We start from the raw sequence: 26,769 nt of genomic DNA on the forward strand, positions 1-26,769 counted from the left end.
CACTCCAGTACTCTTGCCTGGAAAATCCCATGGACGGAGGAGCCTGGTGGGCTGCAGTCCATGGGATCGCTGAGGGTCGGACACGACTGAGCGACTTCCCTTTCACTTTTCACTTTCATGCATTGGAGGAGGAAATGACGACCCACTCCAGTGTTCTTGCCTGGAGAGTCCCAGGGACGGGGGAGCCTGGTGGGCTGCTGTCGATGGGGTCGCACAGAGTCTGACACGACTGAAGCGACTCAGCAGCAGCAGTAGCAGCAGAGGAGCGCAGAGGGGCTGAGGTTAGCGCAATGTGCTTTTAGAACACAGTGTTCTAGAGCAGCGGTGCCCAGCCTTCTTGGCACCCGGGACTGGTTTAACAGAAGACAGTTTCCCACAAGCCCCAGGGGAAGGGAAGCAGGAAGGTTTCAGGATGATTCAAGCACATTACACATTTATTGTGTACCTTACTTCTATTGTTATTACATCAGCTCCACCTCAGATCGCCAGGTGTGAGATCCCAGAGGTTGGGGACTCCTATTCTAGAGGAAAAGATGTTTGGGGAATGTTCTATGACTTTGATTTTTGAGAACAGATCAGTTTGGGTTTTTTTTCCTTCTCTTCGGAGAGTTGAAGAATTAAGTGGCTGATAGTCTCGCTGTCCAGATAACTTCTGTTGATAATTTTAGCGATAAAGTACATGGAAAACTCAACTACAAAAAGGTATAAAATGCAAAGGAACAGCTTTGCCACCTTAGTTTGCAAAAGGTAACCACTTTTAGGGTTCTTAATGATGACAGTCTGAAACAAGTAGAATACAGATGGAGGAAAAATTGACTCTAAACATACATGCTTGAAGAAAATAAAATGTTAAGACCACATGTTATGTGATTCGATTTATGCAAGATGTCCAGAATAGGCAAACTTATGAAGATAAGAGATTTATAGACAGAGTGCAGGTTAGTGGTTGGATAGGGCTTAGGGTTTAGAGTGGATGGGGTGGGCAGTGACTGCTACTGGGTTGTGAGGACAAAAATATTCTAAAACCAGATTGTGGTGATGGTCACACAACCCTGAAAATGGACTAAAAAATAATGGATTAATTACACACTTTAAATGGGTGAACAGCATGATATGTAAAATATATCTCAGTAAAGCTGTTTTACCAAAATGAAACCAACAGCAGGAATTCAGAGAGGAGGAAGCAAGCCTGGAAATGCAGGTAAAAGGCCTGGTCCTCTGAGGCTTTGAACATTGGTAAAGAGCTGCTGCTGCTGCTAAGTTGCTTTAGTCATGTCCGACTCTGTGCGACCCCATAGACAGCAGCCCACCAGGCTCCACCGTCCCTGGGATTCTCCAGGCAAGAACACTGGAGTGGGTGGCCATTTCCTTCTCCAATATATAAAAGGGAAAAGTGAAAGTGAAGTTGCTCAGTCGTGTCCGACTGTTAGCGACCCCATGGACTGCAGCCCACCAGGTTCCTCCATCCATGGGATTTTCCAGGCAAGAGTACTGGAGTGGGGTGCCATTGCCTTCTCCGTGGTAAAGAGCTCAGGGTATCAGATCTCAAAGGCAGTGGGGAGATAGCTGAGAAATGGACAAGTGGTCTTGAAGACATGGAAGAGATCTGAAGGAGAGACCGGAAGTGGGGACACAGACAGGAGCCTGTAGCAGAAAGCTGGGCAAGATGCAGAGAATCAAGAGGCCAGATAGTGATTAGAGACTGATGAAGGCAGAGCCTGTGGGGGTAAAAGAGAAGAGAAACCCTAGGTTTCTTTCTCATTAGTAAAGGTGCCATCCAGGAATTACATGGACAATAATTTTAGGAGCTGTTTTCAGTTCAGTTCAGCTCAGTCTGTCAGTCGTGTCCGACTCCTTGAGACCCCATGGACTGCAGCACGCCAGGCCTCCCTGTCCATCACCAACTCCCGGAGTTCACTCAAACTCCTGTCCATCGAGTTGGTGATGCCGTCCAACCATTTCATGCTCTGTCGTCCCCTTCTCCTGCCCTCAATCTTTCCCAGCATCAGGATCTTTTCAGATGAGTCAGTTCTTCGCATCAGGTGGCCAAATTATTGGAGTTTCAGCTTCAACATCAGTCCTTCCAATGAACACCCAGGACTGATCTCCTTTAGGATGGACTGGTTGGATCTCCTTGCAGTTCAAGGGACTCTCAAGAGTCTTCTCCAGCACTACAGTTCAAAAGCATCAATTCTTTGGCACTCAGCTTTCTTTATAATCCAGCTCTCACATCCATACATGACTACTGGAAAATCTATAGCCTTGACTAGACAGACCTTTGTTAGCAAAGTAATGTCTCTGCTTTTTAATATGCTGTCTAGGTTGGTCATAACTTTTCCTTCCAAGAAGTAAGCATCTTTTAATTTCATGGCTGCAGTCACCATCTGCAGTGAACTTTGGAGCCCCCAAAAATAAAGTCTGCCACTGTTTCCCCATCTATTTCCCATGAAGTGATGGGAACAGATGCCATGAACTTAATTTTCTGAATGTTGAGCTTTAAGCCCACTTGTTCACTCTCCTCTTTCACTTTTAACAAGAGGCTCTTTAGTTGTTAACTTTCTGCCATAAGGGTGGTATCATCTGCATATATGAGGTTACTGATATTTCTCCCGGCAATCTTGATTCCAGCTTGTACTTCACCAGCCCAGCATGTCTCATGATGTAGTCTGCATGTAAGTTAAATAAGCAGGGTGACAATATACAGCCTTGACGCACTCCTTTTCCTATTTGGAACCAGTCTGTTGTTCCATGTCCAGTTCTAACTGTTGCTTCCTGACCTGCATACAGGTTTCTCAAGAGGCAGGTCAGGTGGTCTGGTATTCCCATCTCTCAGAATTTTCTACAGTTTATTGTGATCCACACAGTCAAAGGCTTTGGCAATCAATAAAGCAGGACTAGATGTTTTCTGGAACTCTCTTGCTTTTTCAGTGATCCAGCGGATGTTGGCAATTTGATCTCTGGTTTCTCTGCCTTTTATAAACCAGCTTGAACATCAGGAAGTTCACGGTTCACGTATTGCTGAAGCCTGGCTTGGAGAATTTTGAGCATTTCTTTGCTAGCGTGTGAGATGAGTGTAATTGTGCAATAGTTTGAGCATTCTTTGGCATTGCCTTTCTTTGGGATTGGAATGAAAAGTGACCTTTTCAGGCTTGTGGCCACTGCTGAGTTTTCCAAATTTGCTGGCATATTGAGTGCAGCACTTTCACAGCATCATCTTTTAGGATTTGAAATAGCTCAACTGCAATTTCAACACCTCCACTAGCTTTGTTTATAGTGATGCTTCCTCAGGCCCACTTGACTTAACATTCCAGGATGTCTGGCTCTAGGTGAGTGATCACACCATCATGATTATCTGGGTCATGAAGATCTTTTTTGTACAGTTCTATGTATTCTTGCCACCTCTCCTTAATATCTTCTGCTTGTTAGGTCCATACCATTTCTGTCCTTTATTAAGCCCATCTTTGCATGAAATGTTCCCTTGGTATCTCTAATTTTCTTGAAACACCTCTCTAGTCTTTCCTATTCTATTGTTTTCCTCTATTTCTTAGCATTGATCACTGAGGAAGGCTTTCTTATCTCTCCTTGCTATTCTTACTCTGCATTCAGATGCTTATATTTTTCCTTTTCTCCTTTGCTTTGGGAGCTGTTATACACGTATGTTTAAAACAGGCCCATATGCTGTCCAACAAGCCACTGGTTATGGTACATCTGTGGCTTTTCAGAGAAGTTTAGTCCAAAAAACTTGGGGGAATGTTCAGGACACAGATGAACTACAAATCATGAGATTCCTAAACTGGTGGAAGGGGAACCAGGGAGAGGACCAAATAAAAGGATGTACAGTTTTCCGAAAGTTTTCAAGTGTCAAATGCATAGTATTTATCCATTGGATTTAACAATTTTGGAAGAGTCACCAACAGCAAGCCTTTCAGGATGGTGGGAAAAGAGGTGCCCCACAGCGTGGTGGGAGCGCTCATGAGGAGACAGCAAGTGATTTGTTACTTTAAAAGGAGGTAACTTGAGAAGGCTCACAGTAATTTTTTGAAGACGAGAGATGAACAGGGTTGAAGGGCAAGTGCTGGGTATGGAGAAGGGGTGACTGACAGCAGAGACCCGGGGATGGGGACGCAGGAGACCAGAGCCTCTGCAGATGAGACAACCCTACCTCTGACATCAGAGGGAAGGAGTGAGAAAGGACGGGTGGAGAAGGGCAGGAAGAGGAACCAACTAGGACTCAGAACATCAAGGACGGACCTGACGGCCCAGCACCCAGGGGAGCAGCATCACTTGACCCAAAGCTGCACAGGTTTTCTCTGTGGCAGTCAACAGCCCTCAGGGCAGAGGAAGGACTGCAGCTAAGATGAACCCAGGGTTGGCGTTGCCCCCAAAAGTGGTCTGGCTTGGCTTGAAAGAGGATTGAACAGTTCCTTGTGTGTAAAACAGGCTGAAGCACATAAAATTGCTGATATTTGACTATATCTTACCTATGAAAACAGTTTCATATGGTATAACCTAATAAGTGTTGACCTGACTGGCTAACTTTACAGCTAAAAAAGATGCAGAGAACCATAATGATCTTTAAGCCATTAACAACCTAACTAAAACTTTCAATGGGACAGGGCTAGATAAAGCAGAAACTCTCCCAAGAACAGAAAATACAGAATAACTGCAATTATTTGTACATATGGCAATGAATTTCCTTTAATCCAAGACAAACATGACAAATTCATTAACTATCAAAAGCTGCATTTTATTAAAAACAATCTGTCTTTAAAAATGTTTGATCATACAATATATACAATACATGCTGCTTTCCTTTTTGGATTTCAGCATCCACATGAGTCCTAAAAAACAAAGGAGGGAAATAGCTGGTTAACAGTTTATAAATGGTAAATCGAAAGTTCATTTAAGAAGATGCATAAAGGAAATCTACCAACCAGCTCCTCCTCAGTAAGGAGGGCCCAAGTAAACCTACAGTATAGATCTTATGTCAGTTCTCCTCTTCCCTTCAATTACTTTGGAACAAAAGCTCAAATAATTGAAGCATATATTAAGAGTTTACACTAAGTACTGAAAAGCTAATTTTAACTTTAACTCAGAATCCCATTTTACAGATTTACAGAGAAGGAAAACAAAGCAGGGTAAGACTAAAGGGGCAGAGCCAACAGGATCCCATCTCCTGATCCCCACCCACAGCTGTGTGCAGTATAGAATACCAGGTCATTTCTAAGATTCCCTTCCTCATCTCCTTTATAAAAATGGAGAATTATTTCATAAACAAAACACAGGTTTCAGAAATGCCCATTACCAACATCATTCCAAGGTAGTTCTATCTTAATTTTCCTTTTCTACTTTGTCTGCATAAAGTAAGCCAACCTAATGGGACAGTGAACAAAACTGATGGGAGGATTCAATATTCCATCATCTCATTTATCCATTTGTTGCGGGGGTGGGGAGAGTGCCAAACCAAGACCAATCTCTGCTCTCTCTCAACTGCACATCTTAAGGCCACCAAAGGAATCAATCCAAAGGTGGGGACTTGCAACCACTAGGTCGTGTTCTGCCCTTCTCACCAGTTACACACAATTTTAAGAATGGGGCACTAGAGGGAAGCAAAATCCAATTTCACCAGAAGATGAAAAAGTGAGACAGAAACTATGATAAATACATGCAGCTGTCCCAGGGGAAATGTTACCTTCAGCTGGTGTCAAGCACTTAGCCTCTGCCGGCTCTGACTTGAAGTAATCACAGGCTCTGAGATCTCAAAGGTCCTCACAATCTCCTGGTAGAGAACAGAGAGCATGTGGGCACTAGGTTTACAGCAAAGGAATTCTTGGAAACAAACTGCCCGGGGTAACATGCAGGGCTTTACCTCCCAGTCTCGATAACTCAAAGCTATAATTGCTTGATTCCTAATTTGAGTGTTTTGGTCAATTCCTCGACTTTCTTCATTAACAGGCTCTGTTTGAGAGGCAAAGTTTTCGAATCAGAAGAGGTAATCTGAACAGACACCAATGAATAATAGGAAAGACACTTGTACCAAGCAGACGCTTAGAATATTATATTCTTATTAGGAATTCATGCATTAGTGTTGTATTATTACAACAGAAAGTAACCCCGCTTGCTTCCATTAAAAAAAAAAAAATACATATGGTAAAATAACACATTCCAATCATTTGAAAAACTCTGCATATCTATGAACCAAACATAGAGCTAAGGTCTAGTGCATCCAGTATGAAAGTAACAACTTTTTAAAGGAATCAGTAAATGCAATGAAAACACTTCATTCTGTACAGGAGGCCTTAGAAGACAAAGAGTAATGGAGAATGTGAATCATTCAACAAAATTAAGATTCTGCATTAACCATGCTCTTTAATATTTACTGACATTTGTAAATTGTATAGCAGTGTTCTTTTTTGACATCAGTTTTCTAACTGTGAGAGATATTTAAATGAAACTTGTATATAAAAGAGGCAAAACAATGAGAAAGAAAAAAAACAGATTCTGGAGAGGAGGAGCTGGCATTAGGGATAAAATAGAAGGAAACTACAAAAATAACTGTAATTACAGACTTTCTGAATTAAAATTTTAGGGAAACTATATCATTTCTTGTTATTCTTAACAGCAGTAGATGTTGAATCAATGATAGAACTGAATCCATCAGTTTTAAACTATGATCAAGTTTTCAGTATTTTCAGTTAGTTGAGGAAGACATTGTAAAAGTTTGTTACCTAAAATAAAAACTCAATTTACACTTAATAAAATACATTTCACACCCTCCAGTAACAAATACGTTTTCTTTAAAACTAACTTTTCTGGACATAGAATCATTTACCTATTATTGGCAGTCGGTCTTGGTCAAGTCTTATTCTTGCAAAACCATCCTGTAACACAAAGACTAAAATTTAGATTCAAAACCTTCAGCCACTGGATGAAAAAATTACTCAGTGAGAAAATTCTAAACCTTAGACAATCAAAATATACCATGACAATAACGAGGAATGTATACAGACAAGCCTTCTCTCATATCTCCCTCTGCGTAGGGTATCTTTCAGGTTCTAATCAGCTCGCTTACCCGGGCACAGCCTCATCCCCAAGATCTCTTAAATAAAACTACAACCATCTTGGCTGTTTGACTGATTCACACTTTTTGAGTACTCCACATTGTATCATTATGATTTTTTTTTTTTTGGCTGAGCCATGCAGCTGGTGGGATCTTCGGTCCCCCAGCAGGGACTGAGCCCAGGCCCTCAGCAGTAAGAGCAAGCAGTCCTAACCATTGGACTGCCAGGGAGTTCCTGAATACAACGCATTTTACAATGCGTAATACTATCACTGACCGTTGACAGAATATGCTTTAGTTATCATTTCTGAAAAAACACTTTTGTCAAAAAAAAAAACAAAAACTTTTTGTCAACACAAGATTCGATTTTGTTAAAATCGAATTAATCTTAGATGTGCAGGATTGCAACCGGACATATGACTGAAGACAGCCTGGAGAAAATTCTCAAGGTACTCTTCTGAGAATTTTTCTTTTTTTTTCTTCTCCTAAACCATCGGTTTTGAAATTACTTCAAACTTAAGAGTTACAAGACTACTGCAAAGACCTCCCATACATTCTTTACCCAGGGTCACCAGCTGTTGGTGTTCTGCCATATTTATGTTACTGCTTTCTCTCTCTGAAAGTGAAAGTGGAGTCACTCAGTCGAGTCCGACTCTTTGTGACCCCATGGACTGGCTTCTCTGCCCATAGAATTCTCCAGGCAAGAATACTGGAGTGATGTGCCATTTTCTTCTCCAGGGGATCTTCCAAACCAGGGATTAAACCTGCCTCTCTTGCATCTCCTGAACTGGATGGCAAATTCTTTACCACTGTGCCACCTGGGAAGCCCTTTTCCCTACAACTTTGGTGTATATTTCTTGAAAACAAGGGTATTTTCTTACATAACAACTAACAAATTTGGGAAATTTAACATGTATATCACATAGTTACCTACTCTGTAAGCTCCAAAAATGTCTACAATGTAAAAGCAAGCACTTAATTTTTTAGCTAGTTTCTTTGGCCTGTGACTCGTCAGTGTTTTGCTACAATGGGTCTAAAACACATACTGGTTAGTACAAATTCCTTAGCCACCTCTCATCTATACCTGTTATTATTTACTCTCTTAAAAGCAAAGAAAAACAGAGAAATGATCTTAAATCTTACCCTTATAATAAAAGAAACATGAAAGATGTTTTCCACTGTCCGGGGGAAAGAATGTGGATCAACCACAAAGTCAAAGAAGGACATTGGAGTATCAGCTAAAGAAAAAAGAGGAAAAAATTCTTCAACAGAGGACAAATTACTTTTGCTCATCAATTAAGACCAATATTCTCTAGTGTTAACCAAAGAAAGAAAGTGGGTATTCATCCTATTATGGGATGGAAATCAGTACAACCCCGCTTGAGGACAATCTGGTGTATCTATTAAAAATCTGCATGCCCACTTCCCTGGCAACCCTCCTTTAAAAAAGCTGTCCTACAGAAATATTAGCACACGTGCACAAAGTGGTGTGCCCAGATTTTTCACTCCAGCAGTTTATACAAGAGAAAAATGCTATAAAGAACTTGTCCACTAAATAGAGGATTTGTTAAATGTATGATACACTCACCCAATGGGAATCACTGAAAAGAGTAAGCAGGATCTGCATGTATCAATATGGGAAAATGTCCAAATGGACAAGTCATCTTGCAGAAAAATGTGTATGTTATTTTGCTTTGAAAAAAGCAAAACACCACCATCACCAACAACAAAAAAATCCCAACTACTTAGTTGCATATTTATTATGACTGACATAGACATAAAAAAAGTCTGAAAATACACACATCACATTTTATAACTGGCAACCTCGAGGGAGTGAGGTCAGGTAGAACCGGTACTTGACTTTTTACTTTTCTCACATCTTTGGCATGTATTATTTTGTAACAGAAAAAATATCCCATCTTTGAAAAATAAAAATGAGAATTTCTTTCACCACTATGGTGGGATGGACATGTTCTCATGGGATTTCTAGAGAGAAGTCTCATAAAAGACATGTCAAGAGAAATCAAAATGATTCAAGCATTACGCCTTTTAAATAAAAATAGCTTCTCATTGCAAGTGACACAGGCCTAACTGACAAATACAGATTGTTCCATTTTAAGCTTGGTATCGTACTTACGATCTTCTTCAAAGTATGTTTGCAACAATCCCAAGATTCTTTCTACTTCTTTTTCTGTTGCTTCTTGATGAGACTCTTCCATTCTTTTTAACTGAAAATATAAAGCTGTTATCAAGCAGACTGACCTACTTGCCTGCCTGTTAACCTTTTCTGCTCTCTTCCCCGGCCAAACTCCTAGAAATATCTTTTACTTAGGATTTCTAACAGTTTTTATTCCTGTCTTAAAATTGATAGTTAAAAAAGATTTTTCTAGCTTTAGTAACATTTTCATATGAATTATCTAAGAGAGGAGTAACATGACCAAATCCATCATTTTTAGGTTGAATGTAAAATAGCAAATTATAAAAGGGGCAGTTTAGAACAGTGGTTCTCACCTGGGAGTGATTTTTCTGCAGCGCCCCCAACCTGCCATGAGACATTTTCTAACACTTGGTTATCATACTTGGGACTGGAGGGGGGAACATGAGAGGAGGCTGTTAGCATCTAGTGGGAAGAGGCCAAGGATGCTGCTAAACATCCTACAATGTACAGGAGAGCCTCTCACAGCAAAGAATTATCCAGCCCCAAATGCCGACAGTGCCGAAGTTAAGAAACCTGTTTTGGGAGAACAAATCCATACTACAGAAATGAGTTAAGACCTAAGACAAGTGGTCCATCCAATAAAATGTTTAAAGACTTAAACATATCAAAAATGATTCAAACATTAAATGATTACTTTTTAAGTGACAGAACCTGACTCCAGACCCAAACGCTGAGAAAAGACGGCCAAATTACATGTATATGACACTAATGGCTATTTTAAATTAAGGGTTTTTAAAAAGTAACATTTGAACAAACAAACCTGGGCAGGCATTGCCTGCTGCTCTTCTATCATACGAACTTTTCTTGGACGTTCAATTCGTGGCTTTGGCACAGGGCACTCTCCTTGTATTGAACCCAACCTAATGAAAAATATGCTTTCATGTCTTTGTTTTTAAAACAAACTAATTTCACTAACTGAAAGCAGTTCCCACAGCATCCTCAAATTCAGACCAGGCATCAGTGGTGTATGAGTGACATCAGACCAAGACTCTGTCCGGTTTGTGACAGCCTTTCTGCTCCTTCTGTGTTTCTCAAAGAATTCAACCAGATTCCTCCTCAATACCTTCGTATTTTACTGTCAATAGTAAGTCAGTCAATATGCCTGTGGTCCTCCCAGCTAGCCTGTTGTCTGTTTCACAGAGCCAGCTTCAGAGATCAGGGGAAGGACGAACGTGTGTGGGGGATGGCGATGAATAACCCCACTGTGGTTAAAAAAGCCTTTTGTTCTGGGGGTGCCATAGCAGAGCCCCACTGCCTGAGACTCCAGAACACACCTGTCTTACGAGATAACAGGTAAGGCAGAGGCCATGGGATTCCTTTCCCTTTTGGACTCCCTCCACCTCCCAAAAAAGCCCTATAGCAACAGACATACCAGGCAGAAACAACCAGGGCCTAGAGAATTTAGTCCCCTGTGGTCCCTGCACTGGAGGAAATTAAAGTATACAGTAGAGATCCCATGTGTGCGCTGAGTTGCTTCAGTCATGTCTGACTCTCTGCAGCCCACCAGGCTCCTCTGTCCATGGGATTCCCCAGGCAAGAATACTGGAGTGGGTTGCAGGGATTGAACCTGAGTCTCTCACATCTCCTACATCAGCAGGCGGCTTCTTTACCACTAGGGTCAACCAAGAAGCCCAAGCAAATCTTACCAGATGGAAAGAAAACATGGGGGAAAGGACACTGCAGGCCAAGGCAACAGCAAGTACAAGGCTGCAAAGTTGTAAGTAAATCACTGTGGCCGCAAATTGGGCTAGATGATGACAAAAGGTTTAAGTTATGTAACCCAAGGCTATCTTTCTTTCTTTTTATTTTTGGACATGCCTGGAGGCTTGGGGGATCTTAGTTCCCCGACCAGGGATTGAACCCACACCCTCACCAGTGAGAGCTTGGAGTCCTAACCACTGGACCACCAGGGAATTCCCAAGAGGCTATCTTTAGATCCTGCATTTATGGTGGAGCCTAATTCAACAGCAAAAAAAAAAAAAAGATTTAGACTTTTCCTATAATAAAGAAGTTTGATCTTTTTGCTGTAATATACAGTGATTTTGGGCACCTGAATTAAGATAAGTCTTGTTAAAAACAGATGCCTCGGGAAATACGAAGAAAACCCAGGTGCCTGGCCCTGCACCACAGACTTACTAAATCTCCATCTCCAAAACCTTCTGAGGCACTACCAATCTCAGGAGGTTTAGAAGGGCACTCAGAATAGACAAATGCCCTAAGCTATCCACTTAAGGAAGAAACCACTTGAGTGGTTGCCCTGGAGAAATTATCTACTGGATATTTTAAAGGCTGTCTTACAAAAGAACCAGTAAGAGTTGTTCTTAGCCTCTTCATAAGACTAAGCTAGGAAATTAAGACAGGAGCCAATTCCATTTGAGTATAAAGAAAAGCTTTTCAAAATCAAAGCTGTATCCAAAAAAGATGAAGTGGGCAGTTTATGTGACAGTGACTCAACTAGTCTTCAAATATAGGACAGCGATCATCTAACAGGGAATTATATAGAATAAATGGCACTTTACATATATTGGTAGAATCTTAAGATACCTTTCATAGGAGGTATCATCCTCCTACGTAATAAGGACTTTTAAAGATGATAAAGCCAAGACATTATGTCACAGACCTAAAGTCTCCCACGCTAGAAAGCAAAGGTGCCAGCAGAGTGCCCTGCTAAGGAGGTGCCAGCCCAGGGCCTTTCCTGCTCCAGTTAAGCTGGATGAGGATCCATCCGCAAGATACTATGGGCTTTTAAATCCAACTTTGGAAAGTCTCCGAGCGATGGCATCATGACTGTCTGCTCTACAATACCAAATAATTGTTGTCCCTACAATAAAATACAATTTAAGGTTTACAAATGGCTGGTCTGTCGGATTTTCAAAATAATCTTACAGAAAGTGGAATGTATGGGTTTTATTAAAGGTGTTTTCTGCTGTTTTGCCTGATATTTTCCAGGAGTCATAGACTATGAGTTCAAAATCAGAACTGTCTTCATCACGGATGAGTTCTTCAGCTTCTAGCGGATTTACACCCATATGAGTCAGCTACAAAAATGAAGGGAAACAGAAACCCCAGTTAAGCCACAAGCAATCATTCACAGCACTCAATTATCTTTATCACTACACAACAGGCCAGAGGCAAAGTCTGTTTTCAGTGTCCTAATATGTTGGCTTAATTTCTTATTACAAATTTCCTGTTTTCAAAGGCACCTTCTTTTTGGCAGAAACTATTCTTCAAGGTACTCAGGACTTTTTGGTGAGAAAGTGAGATGATCCAGACCAAAGGGTCTCAACCAGAGCAATTTTTTAAGCGCCCCCTCCCCCCCCAGCATTCTATCTAGAGACACTTTTGATCGTCACAACTGGGTGGATGGCAGGGAGGGCCGTGTTACTAAATGCTGTAGAGGGCATTTAGTGGGTAGAGGCCAGGATAGTGCTCAACATCCTACTGCAGGTGCCCCCCACAAGAGACTCAACCAGCCCAAAATGCACGTAGTGCCAAGGCTGAGAAGCCCTGCTCTAGCCCCCTGCAGGCCGAGGGGCGGACATATCAGAACTTAGCTCGCTGGGCCTGATCACACACAAGTCATTTTTAAACTATCAGCAATGCTGAATTAGCATAAAAATAGAAATTCACATCCCTAAGCAAACGCTCTAGGATAGAACATGGAAGTTTAGCTGGCTTTCAATTTTCATTTCCAGCCAACCTCCTGGAGACCCCTGATTAGCTTGCAGATTAGGATTTCCAGGGAGCAGCACCTAGTATCAGGGAGAGATCGACTCATCTTAAAGGTGACTTCCTGGGAAGAGTTGGCGGAAGTCTAATAATTGTCTTATCTCAAGCTATCTTGCAGAAAGTGTATTAAATTTGCTTTTATGAAAGTACACTTTTATAACATTATAAAATTATGAAATGCCTAGAAGTTATCAAATTAAAACAGCAATATCATATATAAACAGTAATAAAAAGCCCTCAGAGAGCTTAACCCTTTAAAGGCAGTTAAACTTTGAAGAAAAGAGAGGCTGCCAGAACCCAGTCAAAGAGACACGGTCAGCTCTGTTCCATTCTCCTGCCAACCGTTCTACCACTGCACACTTGGAGGAAGACATTTCAGTTTTTATGTGGTCAAATCTGCCAATTTTTTCTTTATAGTTCTTATATTTGGGGTAATACTTGAAAAAATCCTCCCGCCAGAGTCTATAGACAGCTATTAGATTGGGGGTCAGCATGCACCGCTTTAAGACTTACGGAATTTAAAGTACAAAGCTCACCCTGATAAATAAAAGTAATTTTTAAAAAGATTACCCAATATATAGTCAACTTTATTTATTGAGCATTTTTCAAAATGCACTACACTTCAAGTTTTTTAAAAAAATTTTAAGGTTTAAAATTTAAGTTAAATTTTTTTGTAAGTTAAATTTTTTAAAAAACCTAAGGTTTTGAAAACATCAAAAACCTCATCTGCCTCATGCCTTTACAAAATAATTTATTTGTTCTGATCTCATGGTACTAAATCATTTTAATAACCTTTTAACAAACAGAAAGTTAATGTCCTAACAGAAATGCTAGGACAGAGGTTGGCTCAAAATAAAACCAAGATAAAGAAAAAAAAAAGTAAAATACAAAGTTCAACTCATTGTGCTTTCTGGGGGCAAAAAATTCATCAAGCCAAAGTTTCAAAATTTCAGGTAACCACCATTCAATCATTAAGAGGCAAAGACAGTTGAATAAAACAACAACAAAAAACAAAAGCAGAACCCCAGTCATATTCGTATGGTTCCGAAATACTCTCAAAGACAAATCAAAACATGCCCCTCCCCCAGACGTAACTCATATCCAGCTGTACTTTGCCTGCATGTGGGTTTCTGCCCAGCCTAGCACAAAGGTCCCGGGTCACTGAGAATGAACTCCTGAACTGACAACCGAGTGAGGGAAAAAATGGCCATTTGAAATAAACAGCACCCTGAGTCTTAGAAGGCTAGGAGGTTTTCAAACTGCTCTCAATTCCCAACCTAGATTCCACCACATAGTTCGACTGTCACGTGTTTAATCTGGTAAGATCTCTCTGGAGGAATCTCAGGCCCAAACAAAAGGGAAAATGACGTGAAAACCATCTGCATATGGATATAAGCAAAGTGGATAATTATACAATATGTGGCATGAAACATTTTTTATTACGATTCTGTAGCTTTGAACTTACTAGAGTTTCCACATATCGTAACATATCAAACGAGTTCAGATCAGAACGCAGCTGCTTTGCCTTCTCTTTGCCCAAATCTGAAGCCAGAACAAGAAAGTGGGCATCTAGGACTGCTTCTCTTGCTCGGGACACTATTCGAAAAAGAAGGAAAAGACACACATTACAACATACATGTTTATCCACACGCATTTTCCCAAAACTTCCAACTGCACTTAACTCCCCATTTCCCATTGGACCAAAAGGAAAAAAAAAATCTCAAACACACTCTTCTCTGTGTAAAAACAGGTTCCCCTGGTCAGCTCACCAAAATCTGAAATCAAAGCTGACCAATCTTCCTAAAAAGCCAGCTCTCTCTACTACACTGTTCCTGCTTCTGGGAACTGAATAAAAATCTCTTCATTAACTGCAGTTTAACAAAACCTCCGTCATCTCTAACACTGGCTCTTCGACCCTCGGACTCCAGTAACCCATCCAGGCACTATGAACACCTGTGTTGATGATGGAAGCCAAGCTGAATGCCCACGTGTGTAAGGCGTTATGCTTGGGCGTGGCCAAGACCGGTAGGTAATAGGTATGTTGTCAAGGAGCTTCAGGTGCAGTTCCGTGCTGGGCAGGTAGCGGGAGAGGCAAACCCTGCCTGGCAGCACAGGTCCCACCAAATGAACAGCCTACAGGCAGCAGGGCCATGACCTCCAAGCATGGATGATCCAAAATGGGTCATCTTTTAACATTTAAGATAAACTGCAGACAAGGATTTAAATAAAAGGAGACAAGCAGGAAATGGGGCCAGGAAACTGAAGATGAGGTTTGGGATGAGGGGGAGGGTTCATTAGAGGAAGACACAGGACTGAGGGGAATTGGTTTGACCAGGCCCCAAAAGGGAACAGGCAGTGTGGAACCATGCTCCAGGAACACCAGCAAAGGCGAACTGAAAAAGCAGCCAAGAGACAAATCCGGCAGGCAGAGTTCAAACACACAAATGCCTCTGCCTAGCTTGTTCCTCAAGGCCATTTCACTTGAATTTTTGATTGCCCAAACATTCCTCAGGCTGATGAACGCACTGACTCCAAGTTTTGTATTCATATGCATAATTTTCTCCCCAGTTTTATTTCAGGAGAATTACTGTGACCGTGACAATGAATGAGAGACAAGAGGCAAAAGCTAGGGACTAGTTCCTGGGCTGCTGCAGACCTGACTTCCCCTCCCCGCCGCCAGCCCGTCACTGCCACGAAAGCTGTGAGGAAAATGCCCATCTCCCACGGATGGATTCACATCTCTAGGAGCTGCAGAACATGCATTCTGTATATATGGAGGATACAGAATCCTTTGTTGGCTGACTGTCTCCTAGGGCCTGGTTGAGTAACTGTGCCTTAAAAAGGCGACCCAGCTAGCATAGTAGAATTGGCCAAGCAGGAAATGATCTGTTAATCAACAACTTTTCAGCAGTGGGTGAATAATAGGGGACAAGGGATCAAGAGCAACCCTGAAGAGACAGCCTGGGCAGGGGGGTTCCCAGCTCAGAAGAGAAGAAAAAGCTAGAGAGAGTGGAGGAGGGGTTGCACCAAGTGAAAAGAAAGAAATGTTCTGGTTCTCAGAGAACATGTGGAGTGGTGGTGTCCAGGCAGCGGCCAGCTCTGTTGACTTCTTCACCTGCACGGGTCTGCACTCTCCTCTTCTGCTCCCATAGAATTTAGAGAAAGGCCAGGAGGGAAAAGTAGTCTGAGGACTTGTCCCCGGGCTCTGTGACCCAGTGCCCACACCATCAGGGGCTGCCTGACCTGTCCTGTCTTCAAACACAGAGACCCCTCTTAGCACTAACACTGCTGCTGCTTTTCATTCAAACCAAGCTTTTATTTCAGAGGCCCCTTCGCCCCCAACAATGCTAGAGTTCAGTGCTGAGATTCTTCTCTTTCTCAGGCCCCTCCCCTCACTGGAGACCAACAGGGCCACCTGTAGACCTGGCCATCCCCACTGGGTTATATTAGGTGGACCAAAACAAGGAGCTTAGGGACGGGAGGTCAGGAGGAAGGCAGGAAAAGAAACAGGATGTCAGAAGCCAGCTCAGTTCTTTCTTTAATACATCCAATGCATCCTAGGTAGTCAATAGAGTAGAAAGATAAGACATAAAAATTCTCAGCAGTCAATACAATAGAAATTTAATACACAGAAAGTTCTCAAACTTGAACAAGCAACAGAATCTCCTGGAGCGCCTGTTAAAACTGGCTGCTGCTCCCCACCCCCAAATAAAGCCCTTACTACTTGTTTGTACTTGTGAAAGTGAAAGTGAAATTGTGTCCAACTCGCCCACCAGGCTCCTCCGTCCATGGGATTCTCTAGGCAAGAATACTGGAGCGGGTTAACCATTTCCTTCTCCAGGGGATCGTCCCTGACCCAGGGATCGAACCCAGGTCTCCCGCATTGTGGGCAGACGCTTTAACCCCTGATCCATCAGGGAAGCAATGCTTAGGGACTGATAAGTGCACAATCATAGAAGTGGTGCTACAAGGGAAAAGGTTCCAAAACTAGTAAAGCACTCTTATAAATATGGGGGTTGTTTGGTGTCAAGCATTCGGTTCTCATGCAAAACTAATTAAAATTACCCTAAAATATATGATCACAGAAAGCTTCCTTCCATAAAATAAAGAATTACCTTCATTAAAGAGAGTGTTGGCCTCTTCAAGGACCTCTGTTAACTTGTCGCTGGCATTCAATATATCCTCCCGGTTTTCTATTTTAAAAAAATACAAGCTTTGGGAAAGGTGCTCATCATAGGCTAACAAGTCATTGACAGAGTAACCAGCAGCAGCTGGAGAGCCAAGTCCCAGCCCCCACCCCCACACCCGCTCCCTGGTGGAATTATTTTTAGCTGTATTTCTTTAACCAAAACGGCCTGACAACAGAAAAGATGACTACCCCATTAGCAGAATGAACTTGAAAAGGGGACCCACTTCGCTCCCCCTAACCTTCACCCATGGGCTTCCACGCCTTCTGCAGCCTCTAAGGAGCGCTCTTAATCAGAAGGACTCTCCAACTCTGCAAGCCACAGCTTGCACAGCCGGGCCACCCAGAGTTTCAGAATAGGTAGGTCCAGTACACTGGGGAATTTGCATTTCTGGCAGCTGCCTCGGGCGGGCGACTGCCGGCGGGGAACCGCTGGATCTAAGAAAATGCGCCCCGGCTCCTCGTGCCTCCTCTCCCCGGCTTCCAGACCGCGCCCGGCCTCGGGCGGTCCCGCCCCTGGGGGACTCGCGCGCCCCCGCCAAGGTCGTGCCTTGCGATCCGCACGACAGATGCGCGAGTGCCTCGTAAACCCCGAACCCGGGAGCGGCCGGGCGGCGCGGGGCTGGTCCTGGGCTCCACGAACCAGCCGGGCCGCGCAGGGCCTGCGCGCGGTTCCCGCCTCGCTACCCAGCCTTACGTTGGACCGAGTTGATAAGCGCCCGGTACTGATGGCGGATCTGGCGGCACAGACTGGGGTCGGTCTCCTCCTCCAGGCTCGCCGGGTCTATCATCTCGTCCCCGGAATCCGACGGTTCGGTATCCTCCAAGCCCGGGCGCTCTGGGGCCTCCCTGCGCTCGGGCGCGGCGCCGCGGCGGGACCCGGGCGACAGCGGGGACCGCGAGCGGGAGCGGGAGCGGGTGCGATCCCGGTGCGGGTCGCGGCCCCGGCCCCGGCCCTCGGGCCGGCGGCCGCTGCTGTCCCCGGACATAGCGCCAAGCCTCCCTGCAACTTTGGAACGGCGGAAGTTCGCGCCAGAAACTGAAAGCCCTGCACACCCTAAGCGCCTGCTCCCCCCGGAACGCGGCTCCCTTGCCTGCGCGAGCGCACAGCGACGCCTGTGGCTGGAGGCCGGCGGCAGGGGCCGAGGCCGGGGGCGCAGTGGCTACAGCGCCGCCAGGCGGGCACCGGGCGGCTCAGGCCCCTGACTTTGCACGCCCCTGACGTTGGATACCCTGTGATCCCACTTTAGATGCTTATAATCTTCGTGGTCTGGTCCTCCGTGCCCACCTTATTAGACTTTCACCTTCCCCGGGGTCTCCCTGGCTCTCCCGGACCCAGCCACACCCTTAAAACAAATACTTAGCATTCTTCCAGCTGGAAATTCATTCCAAGCTCCAGACAGAAATATCTGGGACATTGCCAGGTAATGGGCACGCAGACCGTGTTTGTTGATCGAGTCTCCTGCAGTTAAGCAGGATGCGCGCTGGACATGGAGACGAAAGATGAGATTCTGCCACTCACTATCTGTGACCTTAGCTCCTTGAGCCATTATGGCAGGGACCCAGTGGAGTTTATGAACAGCTGGTAATCCCCCCTCCACTTTTTTTTTTTTTTTGAAAGTGAAAAGTGTTAATCACTCAGTCCTGTCTAACTGTTTGGGACTTCATGGACTCCAGTAGCCTACCAGGCTCCTCTGTCTATGGAATTCTCCAGGCAAGAATACTGAAGTGGGTTCTTCAGTATACTGAAGAATACTGAAGTGGAAACCCTCAATTCCTGCATTGCAGACAGATTCTTTACTGTCTGAGTTTATTTTTGACTGCACTGGGCCCTTGTTGCTGGGCAGGCAGGCTTTCTCTAGTTGCCACCAGTGGGGGGCTTATCACTAGTTGTGGTTCTTGGGCTTCTCATTGCCTTGGCTTCTCTTGTTTTGGAGCATGGGTTATAGACTTCTGGGCTCAGTTGTGGCACAGGGGTTTGGTTGCCCTGTGGTATGTAGGATCCTTCCAGACCAGGGGTGGAAGCTGTGTTCCCTGCATTAGCAGATGAATTCTTAACCACTGGACCACCAGGGAAGTCCCAATCCCACCTTTTTTGAGGACAGAACAACTGAACAAACAGAAAATTGACAAGGTTCCTTGATTTTCTTGGAGTAAACTCTGTTAACCATCGTTTTTAAATATCTACACCTTGACAGTTTATGTTCATATTTGGTCCTCAAGCTGAAAGATTCTAAAATACTTTTAAATGGGTCTAAAAACTATGAAATTATATTAATACAGTTTTAAAGATAAGTATATGAATCTCCCACGTATTTTGGATTGTATTGCAAATATTTCTCAAGAGTTCTTTTCGGTGCTGAGAACCCATTTTTTTTTTCAAAGGAACAATGTCAGTTGAGTTACTACCCAAGTCTACAAAAAATACCATGTTGTGAATCAGATGTACTCAGTTTGAGATAAGCACTATTCTTTGCAGCATATATCACACCTCACTCCTGCTTAACCTGGATTTCAGGAAAGGTATGCCCTGAAATGAATCATGGTAATCTCATCCCCATTCCCCGAAGATCAGGCTAGGGATAGGACGTGATTCTGTTCTGGACAGTGATATGGGAGGCAGATTCACATTTGCATCACTCACAAAGCCTGCAGAAAAGAAAAGTCTTTATCACCATCCTCACTCTTCTTTGTGATGCTGGCATGAGGAAATGGAGTCTGGTATGATGGCAACCAATCTGTCTACTACTGACGAGAAGACAAGCATGAGAAAAGACCAGAATACTGGGAACACTGGAGGGCAAGGATGGACATAGATGTGACTGAATTGCTGAGTGTCTTGGAGTCTGCCTACCTCCAGACTCCTTGTTAAGTCAAAGTGTTAGATGCTCAGTTGTGTCTGACTCTTTGGAACCCTGTGGACTGTAGCCCACCAGGCTCCTCTGTCCATGGGATTCTCCAGGCAAGAATACTGGAGTGGGTTGCCATTTCCTTCTCCAGGGGATCTTCCCGACCCAGGAATTGAACCCAGGTCTCCCGAATTGCAGGCAGATGCTTTGACCTCTGAGCCACCAGGGAAGCCCTATGGGACCCGGAATAGCCAAAACAACCTTGAAAAACAAAGACCAAGTTGGAAGGACGCATGCTTAATTGCGAAAGTTACTACAAAGCTATAGTAACTAAGACTGTAATACTGTCATGAAGATAGACATAAAGATCAATAGAATAGAATTTAAAGTCCAGAAATCAACCCATACATCTACTTGTGCAGGCATGTACATGTTCAGTCATGTCCAGCTCTTTGCAACCCCATGGACTGTAGCCTGCCAGGCTCCTCTGTCCTTGGGATTTCCCAGGCAAAAATATTGGAGCAGGTTGCCATTTCCTCCTCCAGGGGATTTCCTTACCCAAGGGAGTGAACCCGAGTCTCTTGCATCTCCTGCATTGGCAGGCAGGTTCTTTACCACTGAGCCACCTGGGAAACCTGTCATACATGCATGGTCAACTGATTTTCTACAAAAGTACCAAGATAATTCAATGCGACCCCATGGACTGTAGCCTACCAAGCTCCTCTGTCCATGGGATCTTCCAAGCAATAGTACTGGAGTCAATTGCCATTTCCTTCTCCAGGGGATCTTCCCGACCCAGGGATCAAACCCAGGTCTCCTGCATTGTAGACAGAAGCTTTACCATCTAAGCCACCAGGGAAGTCCAAATACTATATAAATAGCTTTAAATATAATGTAAGTGCTACCTAAGTATTGCCAGTGCATGGCAAATTCAAATTTTACCTTTTGAAACTTTCCAGAGAAAAAAATCTTTCCAAAATATTTTTTTATCCTTGGTCGATTGAATCTGTGAATGCAGAAACCTCTGATCTGAGGGTTGATGGTATACGTTTAATACTGCTTACCTGGAGTAGAAATAAGAAGAGAAATAGGTTATTAAATCTGTACTGCTTCAGTGATATGTTAATTGTATCATTTCAGAAGAGAAATTAAACTTTAAAATGTTAATTTTCAATCTGTACTGTGGAACAATAAGTACAAATTAGTAATCAAAAAGTGCAAATCAACATTTTCAAGGATATAGGTGTTTAATGGTCTCAAGGTCTAAATATGGTTGTCTGTTAACCTTCTCACCCCACAAGCATTGCCGTGTGTTTTTTAGAAAAGAGTCCACAGCCATGCTAGTCAACAGCACTTAGAACAACAGCTGGTCAAAGAAAGTTCTACACTTGAAGTGATTTCTAGCTGACAAAAAAAAAAAAAAAAAAAAAGACCCACAAATGATATTAGCTCAAGGACCTTTTATAGCATGCTTAAGCCCTGGACTTCACACCATTTATTCAAAACTTCCCCCACCCCCGATTTCTTTTCTTTCTGTTTTTAACATTAAAGAGAACTTGTAGACAGTTCTCTGGTGGTCCAGTGGTTAGGACTCTGAGCTTTCACTGCCAAGGGCATAGGTTCAGTCCCTGGTTGGGGAACTAAGACCTACACAAATAAAAAGGATACATATATATTTTTTAAAGCAAGTAATTGCTTATAAAAGAAAAGAGAAACTTGTAAAGAAATAAAGGCTGACAAATTAAACAATTTTTTTTCTAAATTAAACAAAGTTTGTTCTCACATTTTTTTCTGATCTTTCTCATGCCTTTGAAATCAAGTGTGTTCATATGATCACTTGTTCTATATACTTGTCATTCAATGCTAGACCCTTAAGACCTCATTAATGCTTTGGATCATGGTGTCTCTAATTTGAATGTGCCTATGAATTACCTGGGAAGGGGCCCTGTTAAGGTACAGATTGTGATTTCTGTAAGCCTTGGAGAAGGCTTCTCATTGTCCATGTCTCACCCTCAGGCAATGCCTATGATGCTGCTCATGGACCAACCCCTGAACCAGATGATTTGGTAGAGCAGAACCATTTCAGTTCACAGTACTTGCCTTGGGGCACTACAGTAAGATTTTTCTTCTCATTTATTTATTTTTTTTCTTTTTTTTTTTCTTCTCATTTAGATAAACTTCACATATCATAAAATCCATTCTTTTACAGTGTATCATTCAATGTTTTTTATTATATTTACAGAGTTTTGCAAATATCACCACAATTATTTTAGAACATTTTCATCACCTGAGGGAAAAACCCCATGCCTATCAGCAGACTCTCCCCCACTACCCCCAAGCCTCCCCCAGCCACTGGCAACCAGGAACCTATTTTCTGTTCCTCCTGATTTGTCATTTTTCTCTGGACGTTTCACATTAGTGGAACCATGCAATCATGTGTTGTCTTTTTGTATGTGGCGGCCTTCATTTAGCATGATGTTTCCAATGTGTGTCTGAGTTGTAGCATGCGTCAGTCCTTCCTCTGGCTGGATGATAGTCCACTGTGTGGACTGACCGCGTTTGGTCTAGCCATTCATCAGCTAATGGACACTTAGCTACTCTTACCTTTCACTATCGTGAATGCTGTCTTGGCATTTTTCAAGAGTGCAAAGGGGCCCCTGTTGTGCCACGCTCACTTGTTCATCCAAGAGTTGGTTGCATGTAAGGCATGTGGGATCTTAGTTCCCCAACCAGAGATCAAACCAGCGCCCCCTGCACTGGAAGTCCTGAGTCTAAACCGCTGGACCCCAGGGAAATCCCAGGAGTATGATCTATTGTGAACATTTCATTTATGCCCTCCTTCTCCTCTCAATATTCTTATCATATTTTTTCTCTTTTTAAAAACTCAGCCTTAGCTATGCTATTTTGCCTGATAATAAGGATGTTAATAATGCCACAAAATTGCTGTTATTTTCATTTTTAATTACTGACTGAGTTCATGAGTAATATTTGCTAACTTTTAAATATCCCAATCTCAAAACATACTTGAGATAGTTTTCAAAAAATTTTTTGGCACAGAGGTTTACATATTAATATTGGTCTTCTCAATTGTGTAAAAGAATGCGAACGTTTGCCTAAATGTTATTATTTCTTCGTACACAGAAATTCTCATTGTATTTATCTCACATCAGAAACACGGTATATGTCTACTACTTTTTAGTCTATTGCCCTGTTATTTTTTTATACACGGCACTCTTTTAAAAACACATACCAAACCTGATACTCAGTGTATTTATTTAATTTTAATTGGAGAATAATTACTTTACAATATTGTGGCAGTTTCTGCCACACATCAACATGAATCAGCCATACGTATACATATGTCCCCTCCCTCTTAAACTGCCCTCTCATCTCCCTCCCCCTCCCACCCCTCTGGGTTGTCACAGAGCACCCTCTTTGGATTCCCTACATCATACAGCAAATTCCCACTGGCTATTTTACATAGGGTACATGTACATAATGTACATGTTTCAATACTACTCTCTCAATGTATTTTAAGATATAGAGAGTAATGCAGTTTAGCAAAACTCTGAACATTGAAGTTAGTGGTTGAAATTAATATCAGAAATATTGCAAAGGGGATGAAATTTTCATTACATTCTAGCACTCTTTGGGAATGCTCACTTAAGTTGATATTCTGGATCTCCAGTTTTAACACACACACACACATACCCTCATGCACACACACACACACACTCTCTCTCTTCTTTAGCTGATATACTTCTCTGACAATGGAAAAACAGCACACTCTTTCCTTCTGGGCAGAGCTATCAGATATCACAGGAGAGATATCCTCTCTTGGCCAAATGAAACAGATGAGACTGTAGGCATAATGGTTAACCAGGCTTCATTGTAAAATAGACTTGAGCTAATTTCTTACTAATTTAGGCACATTACTTAACTGTGTTGACTTACTGCCCTTACCTCTAAAATGGGGACAATAATTTGGCATCAGAGAGTTATTATAAAATATTAAAATCAGTCAATATTATCCTATCTAAAGTTCTTAGCACAAGCTAAGAAATACATATATTTTAGCTTAAGTATTTTTGTTCTTCTTAGTTTTGTGTTACTTAAGGAGTGCCTTGGTGGGAAATATGAAGGAAAAAAAGGCAGGAAGGAAAAATAAACATGGGAGGTGATTAAGGGACTAACAGGAGTGGATAATTTACACTTGATACTGGTTGGAACCTAGCTTAGGAAAGTTGATCTAAGGCATATTATGCATGCGTGCATGCTAGGTCTCTTCGCATCTGACTCTCTGCAACCCCATGGACTGTGGCCTGCAAGACTCCTCTGTCCATGGGATTTCCCAGGCAGGAATACTGGAGTGGGCTGTATGCCCTTCTCCAGGGGATCTTCCCAACCCAGGGATCAAACTCAAGCATTGGCAGGCGAGCTCTTTACCACTAGTACCACCTGGGAAGTCCAATGCGTATTATAAAGGGCTTCAAAATAGAGCAGCTTTGTTTTTCTTTATTATTTATTGACCACTCTGTGTGCAAAGTGGACAGTTTGCAACTTGATTTGATGTATAGAACTTTGCATGCATAAGAATGCACATCTTTCAAATACTCATGGAAGCTTCATGAAAATGGATCAAAGGCAATAAAGAAAAATTAAAATCTGCAAAGTAGAAAAACCGTAAAAAGTGAATCATGTTAGTTAACACGTATTATTCTTTTCTTAATCTAAATTTATAGACTTTCTCTATTCTTTGTAAATATTGTTTGTAACTAGGTTTTAATTACCATTGTTTGTTTTTAAATTCAAATTTAGATTAAAATAAATATTTATTTTTATTTTAAAAAATATTTATTTGGCTGCACCAAGTCTTAGTTGCGGCATATGGGATCTAGTTCCCTGACCAGCATTCAAATCTGGGCTCCCTGCATTGGGAGCGTGGTGTCTAGGCCACTGGGCCACCAGAGAAGTCCCTAAAATGTATTATTTTTTGTTTTGAATTTATTTGTTTTTTAATTGAAGGATAATTGCTTTACAGAATTGTGTTGGTTTCTGTCAAACATCAACATGAATCAGTCATAGGTATACATATGTCCTCTCCCAATTTATTTAAAATTTAGTTAATTTCTGCTTTTCATAGCACTCCTACTTTCTAATTTCCGAAGGTTAATTTAGCTCTTCTTTCATAATATCTTGAGTACATTTTATTTATTTACTTTTAGTCTTCCTCATTTTGTGTTCCTTCTTTATTTTAAAATAAATTCATTCATAGTGTTAGTTTTCCACTGTATACCTTAAACTTGAGAGCTAGTACTTTTATTTCTTTTTTTTAAAATAGGCATCAATTTTAATTTATATTTTTCCTCTTTTTCAGCTAAGGATCCTGTGTGCTTAGTCACTTCAGTCGTGTTCAACTCTGTGACCCCATGGACTGTAGCCCTCCAGGCTCCTTAGTCCATGGGATTCTCCAGGCAAGAGTCCTGGAGTGGGTGGCCATGCCCTTCTCCAGGGGATCTTCCCAACCAGGGATCGAACCCACGTCTCTTACATCTCCTGCACTGGCAGACAGATTCTTTACCACTAATGCCACCTGGGAAACCCTCCAAGAGGAAGTTTCAGATTTCTACTCTTGCGCATATAAACCACGGGACTCTGGAAGCTACCTCACCACCCTGACCTTTAGTTTTCTTATACCTAAGTAGGATTAATGATAAGGATCCTCAGTTCAGTTCAGTTGCTCAGTCATGTCCGACTCTGTGATCCCATGGACTGCAGCACGCCAGGATTGTCTGTTCGTCACCAGCTCCTGGAGTTTACTCAAACTCATGTCCATCGAGTCAGTGATGCCGTCCAACCATCTCATCCTCTGTTGTCTCCTTCTCCTCCCACCTTCAATCTTTGCTAGCATCAGGGTTTTTTTTCCAGTGAGTCAGTTTTTCACATCAGGTGGCCAGAGTATTGGAGTTTCAGCTTCCAATGAATATTCAAGTCTGATTTCCTTTAGGATGGACTGGTTGGATCTTCTTGCTGTCCAAGGGACTCTCAAGAGTCTTCTCCCTTTGGTGATCCTAGGGAGTGTTATAAAATTTTTTTAATTGGCTTTTGTTTGTTTGCTTTTGTCATTCTTTGAAATTAGTCTCTAGTTTCACTGAATTTGGGTCAGGAATTTGTAGAGATTTTTTTTTTCTTCTTTAAAAGTTCAGTTCAGGGGCTTCCCTGGTGGTTCAGTGGTTAAAAATCCACCTTGCCATGCAAGGGACACCGGTTCCATCCCTGGTCCGTGAGGATCCCGCATGCCGCTGAACGCCTAATTCTTTGAGCCACAACTACTGAGTCCATGCACTGCAGCTACTGAAGCCTGAGTGCCTCAAGTCCATGCTCTGCAACAAGAGAACCCATGGCAATGAGCAGCCCACACACCGCAACGAAGCGTAGCCCCTGCTCACCACAACCAGAGAAAGCCCACATGCAGCAACAAAGACCTACCGTAGCCAAAAAATAAAATCAATACATAAATCTTAAAAAAAAAAAACCTTTAAATAATTCAATTTAATTAAATGAAAAAAGCAATTCACTGATTTCTCCCATCCACACCTTGCCTCTGGAAACCACTTTTCTCTGTATCTATGAGCTTGATGTTACATAGGTATATATGTATGTATATGTGTTAAATTCCACATAGAAGAAAGATCATATGGTATTAGTTTCCCTCTCTCTGACTTGT

The 26,769-nt window shown here is 42.5% G+C and overlaps 1 protein-coding gene and 2 long non-coding RNA genes across 3 annotated transcripts; 2 read left to right on the top strand and 1 right to left on the bottom strand.

Annotated features, from left to right (window-relative positions):
• Positions 1 to 4,726: 4,726 nt before the first annotated feature.
• Positions 4,727 to 18,562, bottom strand: NSMCE4A (NSE4 homolog A, SMC5-SMC6 complex component). The gene is made up of 11 exons (XM_069566748.1): positions 17,891 to 18,562; positions 17,123 to 17,200; positions 14,473 to 14,603; positions 12,165 to 12,316; positions 10,039 to 10,138; positions 9,198 to 9,288; positions 8,204 to 8,298; positions 6,833 to 6,881; positions 5,870 to 5,958; positions 5,693 to 5,779; positions 4,727 to 4,841 (listed from the first exon to the last, which is right to left on the bottom strand). Exons 1-10 carry the CDS (start codon positions 18,180 to 18,182, stop codon positions 5,705 to 5,707), a joined length of 1,152 nt encoding a protein of 383 aa, XP_069422849.1. The 5' UTR covers positions 18,183 to 18,562; the 3' UTR covers positions 4,727 to 4,841; positions 5,693 to 5,704.
• Positions 14,702 to 17,137, top strand: LOC138427447 (uncharacterized). The gene is made up of 2 exons (XR_011252012.1): positions 14,702 to 15,032; positions 15,576 to 17,137. It is a non-coding gene; the product is annotated as an uncharacterized lncRNA (long non-coding RNA).
• On the top strand, positions 17,244 to 26,577 carry LOC138427446 (uncharacterized). Its single transcript, XR_011252011.1, has 3 exons — positions 17,244 to 17,553; positions 22,059 to 22,156; positions 25,420 to 26,577. It is a non-coding gene; the product is annotated as an uncharacterized lncRNA (long non-coding RNA).
• Positions 26,578 to 26,769: the final 192 nt, after the last annotated feature.

This window comes from Ovis canadensis, chromosome 22 (genome assembly GCF_042477335.2).
Source record: "Ovis canadensis isolate MfBH-ARS-UI-01 breed Bighorn chromosome 22, ARS-UI_OviCan_v2, whole genome shotgun sequence".
Taxonomy (NCBI): Eukaryota; Metazoa; Chordata; class Mammalia; order Artiodactyla; family Bovidae; genus Ovis; species Ovis canadensis.